Source organism: Triticum aestivum, chromosome 1A (genome assembly GCF_018294505.1).
Source record: "Triticum aestivum cultivar Chinese Spring chromosome 1A, IWGSC CS RefSeq v2.1, whole genome shotgun sequence".
Classification (NCBI taxonomy): Eukaryota; Viridiplantae; Streptophyta; class Magnoliopsida; order Poales; family Poaceae; genus Triticum; species Triticum aestivum.
Genome location: NC_057794.1, coordinates 35,200,533 through 35,205,515, shown reverse-complemented (window position 1 = coordinate 35,205,515; position 4,983 = coordinate 35,200,533). Strand labels below are relative to the sequence as shown.

General features: G+C 44.5%; 1 protein-coding gene and 1 non-coding gene across 2 annotated transcripts; both read right to left on the bottom strand.

Annotated features, from left to right (window-relative positions):
* Positions 1-1,497: 1,497 nt before the first annotated feature.
* LOC123188261 (co-chaperone protein p23-1) lies at positions 1,498-4,667 on the bottom strand (the record flags this gene model as incomplete). Its single annotated transcript, XM_044600313.1, is given in 6 exon segments — positions 1,498-1,789; positions 2,344-2,434; positions 2,512-2,540; positions 2,633-2,792; positions 2,887-3,073; positions 4,528-4,667. Coding segments are annotated over 6 exon segments (528 nt in total). The 3' UTR covers positions 1,498-1,733.
* Positions 3,487-3,566, bottom strand: TRNAL-UAG (transfer RNA leucine (anticodon UAG)). Its single transcript has one exon. It is a non-coding gene; the product is annotated as a tRNA-Leu (tRNA).
* Positions 4,668-4,983: the final 316 nt, after the last annotated feature.

Sequence of the window (4,983 nt, the reverse complement as noted above, 5' to 3'; positions counted from 1 at the left end):
CCCACTACAAATATAGAAGCAACACGGTTTCGCGGAACGCGCTACTGCTAAAGTAGTAGCAGTAGCGCGGTCTATTTAAAAACGCTACTACTAAGTAGCAGTAGCGCCTTGTTTTGTCCAGCGCTACTGCTAAAACGTTGTGTATAAGGTTTTCCCTAGTAGTGCACGAGGATTATTGCGATGGTGGTCATCTCCTATGTTGGAGGTGGTCCGTCTAAGGCTGGGTGATCGGATCTCGAGATATGTAATCTACTTTCGGCTGGGAGTCAGAGAGACATAGTTGCCGGTAAAAACTGAGCCGACGACAGACGATGGCGGCGTTCTGCGGCGTTACCTTGATGAAGGCATCGTTCTGTAACTACTGTCGACTGTCGACCCACTCGTGCTGCCCCGGAGGAAACCCTAGGATCTGATTTTCCATATCGGACGATGGCGGCATTGCGGTGCCGTTTATCTCTATGGGACATCGTTTGTGGAGCAGCGCTGGAAGTCAGAGGTAGGAGGTGCAGCGGCTTCGTCTTGAATGGAGCTTCAGTGGAGATGTCAAATCATGCCTGACCGACAGGTGCTACTCTTTGTCATGCCTGATCAACAGATGCTACGCACGACAGATCTTCCAAAAACTTCAAGCTGTATTGGCTGGTGATACTTGGCGGCATGGTGTTGAGGTGTGCCAGCGGCGACCGCGACGTGCTCAGCAGTTGACACGTCTCCAACATAAAAGAATTTACATATTCTGCTCACTCTGTACTAATCAAAACATATTCGTGGTACTGGTTCCTGCTGCTGCTTAATTGTAAGCCCTTTTTTTATAAGCTTTTATCTTAGCAAATAATGTAATTATTTAGCAGCTTGCTTTCATGGCTTTAGATCTTGCTTGAAAAACCTACAGCTGGAAGTGTTTTCTTGCAGCAGCACAAGCTCGGTGGCAGCCGCCATCCCAATCTCTAGACTACTGTGACTTGTGCAGGGGGTCAAGCTGCTCGCGCACAAGGCCGGACCTGATGCCCTCGACGCCACCACCATACAGGAGCTTGCTCGATATCGTCTTTGGATTACTGTCATCTCCGTCAGAACTTTTATAAATGAAATCCAACTTTTATAAATAAAGTCTAGCCTACAACAAGGTGAAGAACGAAAGAGCTTATGTTAACATAATTTTAGGTCTTATTTATATCTCGAGAGGACCCAATAAATATCCGGTGGGTAGGACTCAAAAAATATCCGGTGGGTATGAATATCCAGCGGGTTTAAGCATGTTGATAATTTTTTACCCATAGATTTTTTAATGGACGGTCAAAGACTGTCTTCATGGATTTTTTTGCCATCCTCACCTATAGGAGTACCACTTTTCGCATCTGTATCTGTATTTAATTTCATTGTCCTTTGACGTGCGATGATGAACCGGGTACTGCAATCGATGCCGACTACAAAATGTTATATCTCTAGTAAAATCCTGTCAGTTCTACATATCGCCTACATTTAAGCTATTTCATGTTTTCATCAACAGTAAGCAATCTTATATTATCTGAGATACGTGACACCACAATCTCATGTAATTACAGTACCATAGCAGGTCTAAAATTAAACAAAAGGTGCAGAATAACGTTGAACACTACAGATAGCCCCAGGCCAAAAGCTACCAACACCACCTCTACGTACTACCGAAATTCAGGCGCACACCAAAATTCTACCTCGCCACTAGAAACAGATCCCATGATCATCAGCTGCATTTACAGCAACGCCACCCCTCCTTTGCTCCCCGGCTCTGCCTCAGCATCTACATCACCTGCATTTACAGCAACATGGTTAGTAGTTCAGCACACAGTACTACCCATAAAATCCATTTTCAACATCCAAGAGTCGAGACCAGACTCCAGAAGTTCTTTGTGTTTTTTCGAAATGGTCAAGTTATTTATGCTAGGTTGCAATAAATAGACCAAATCAAAATTTTGTAATAATTCACAAAAGAGAAGGCCAGCCAAAGTCTTTCTGTACTGTTCTTGGAACAGATGGTTTAAGGCAGTTGCCTCGACTTGCATTCAACAACACTGGACAGAGTTCGACAATTCCACAGACATGTTTATGTGATGGGCAGATTATGAAAGCAACACTGAAGATATGTCTATGCTACTCTCAAATTGGACTTGCAGAAAAACTGAGGGTTCACCACTAAAAGGCTAAATAATTAAGAGTAGGATTCAGCAAAATGTCTTACTAGTATCCTCGTTCTGAACATTATCGGCATGGCACTAATCAAATAGCAGGACGGAAATATGAAGCCTTGAACAGCCACATGCTCCCAAACAAATCATGAGGTGCAAGATAAACATCATAAGCTACCTTTGTTAGCACTGTCAACCACATTGTCTTCATCCTCCTCCTCCTCAATCTCATCATCATCGTCGTCATCACCACCTCCCATGTCCAGCTTCTGCAATCACAAAGAAGAATGAGAAGCCTTGCTAACATTTACTTGGTAAGCGAAGAAATATTGTACCAGGCCTATACCGAGAAGTCCATATCACCAAAGTCACCAACTGCGAGACAGATAACCTGAGGTCAGTTCACCCCGAACAGTGTAGTATGGTATAGGACCCAAACAAACACATGTTTGAACCACATTACTTACATCCGGCATCTTCATCATCCTCATCTTGCCATTTATCCCAGTCAACCTTCAGGAACACAGGTGGCCTACCTTCCTTCTTGAGCAGCCTAGGCCACCACTTGCCCTCAGCTTTCTTGACAAGGTAGCATATAGTCCTCGGGGCAACAGCCGCTTGGCTCTCCTGCATGTAATGTAAACACATAAATAACAGCAGTCAGCATGTAAAAAGTGCACCCCCAAGAAGATGACATTTGCCAGTAATTGCAGACACCAACCTCAACACTGACAGCATCAAAGAGCTCAAGGTCAAGCTCATACTGCATGTCATCAGCAGGGGCCTTTGCTGAGAAGTTGAAATGGCCATCAGGCCTCAGGTTGAGCTTCACATCCTTTGCGTCGGGCAGCTCAATCGTCAAGTAAACCTTGTCCAGCCTCTGCGCCCACTTAGTGCTCGGGTGGCGACTGCACTCAAAACAATCCCCGTCACGATTTCAATCAAATCTCATTTCTACAATCATGAAAATCATTATCAACAAATAAGAAATGGCCAGACAATTTGTTGGCCAAAAAATGGCAACTTTTCGTGAGGTTGGCCAAACAAATGGTAATCAGCCACCAATCATGCTCTGGAACGCCAAAACAGGGCAGCCCTTTTAGCAAAAACCTAGGATATCACAAATCGCAATAACACGCATGCTTGTGCCTACTAACCAAGAAATACAGCAACTTACAAGGCGCAATGTGCAGACTCCCAGGTCCCAACTCCAAGGTGCAATGGACATAATTAATCTAATTTAGTAATGATTAGTGCACTTCTACAAGATTAGTGGATTTACAGAATGGAGAAAAATAAAAGGTACATTGAAAAAAAAGTTTGACAGCTGTGGGATTTGAACCCACGCCCTTTCGGACCAGAGCCTAAATCTGGCGCCTTAGACCACTCGGCCAAACTGTCTTGATGCTTAATTATCTGTATTGGCCATATAGTCATGGTAATCACAACTCACAGTGTTACATATACAGCTTATCCGAGAGAGAAAATAGTCTTCCTTCCAGTATATACATATTTTGTCCTATCCTTGATCCATATGCTAACAGGCAACTTCTCAAACTAGTGATCATGTATGTGTAGTACTCGCGATACATCCATTTGAGTAAAAAACTTTTTGGGACAGAGGGAGTAATTGATAACCAATTTCTTGGTGCGAGAACAGAGAGGATTCAATAAGAGACCTCCAAATAATTGATAACCAATTAGAAACAATACAAATAATTGATAACCTAGAGTCTGAAGCAACCAAACTAGCAAAGAATTGTTGATGTCGCTAGAGATCACACCACAAAAATGATCTCTAAAGATCACACACAAACAAACAACCAAAGAATTGGGGCACACACAAGGCGCAACATCCAAACAAAACCTTGCCACTTGATTTTCCATCCAATAGTCTGTGAGGTTGGCCAAACAAATGGTAATCAACCAATCATGCTCTGGAACGCCAAGACAGGGCGGCCCTCTGAACAAAAAACCTAGGACATCACAAACCGCAATAACACGCACGCTTGTGCCGCCTAACCAAGAAATACAGCAGTAACTTACAAGGCGCAATGTCCAGACTGCAAAGTCCCACCTTCCAGAGCCATGATCCAATCCAATCTAACTGACTAAACAAACTAGTACTACTGTATATGACAGACAGACAGACAAGAAGACCATATGCAGAATCCAATACTGTAATAACCAAACTAAAATAGCAGCGCCCCGTCAATCAACCCCAGCCCAGCCCAGCCCAGCCCAGCCCGGTCAGCCGGCGGCATGGCGACCTACCACAAAATCAACCACGCGACCGCACATGAATCTCGTCAATCAATTAGAACAAGAGAACGCACAGAGAAGGATCGCGAGCGGCTATCACCTCATGATTGCTGGAGGAACTCCCGCTCCTGCCGTGCGGGGATCTGCGGTTTAGGGTTCAGAAGAGTCGCGGCACCAGGACCAGGAGGGGAGGGAGAGCGCCTGCCTGAGGAGAGAGAGGCGGAGGAAACGACGAGCAAGAATGTTGAGGAAGGGGTTGCGGCGGAGTGGAAGGGGATAGGAGGGAGGTCAATGAGGGCAAAGCCGTAAATAGGGGCTGCCTTAGCTGCTTCGGTAAGGCTCTGGATCGTTCGATGTCCTTCGGGTTTGATTTTTCTTTTCTCTTTTTGAGATTTTCTGGTTTTCCTTTTTTACATCATCTACTCTGATTTATTTTTTGAGATAATAACATCGCAGGTCCTTCAATTTGTCATGCATGTGATGGTTTGGTCCTAAAACTTGTAAAAGCTAACTATGCAGTCATAGAACTTGTCTCTGATGTGCATGTTTAGTCCTG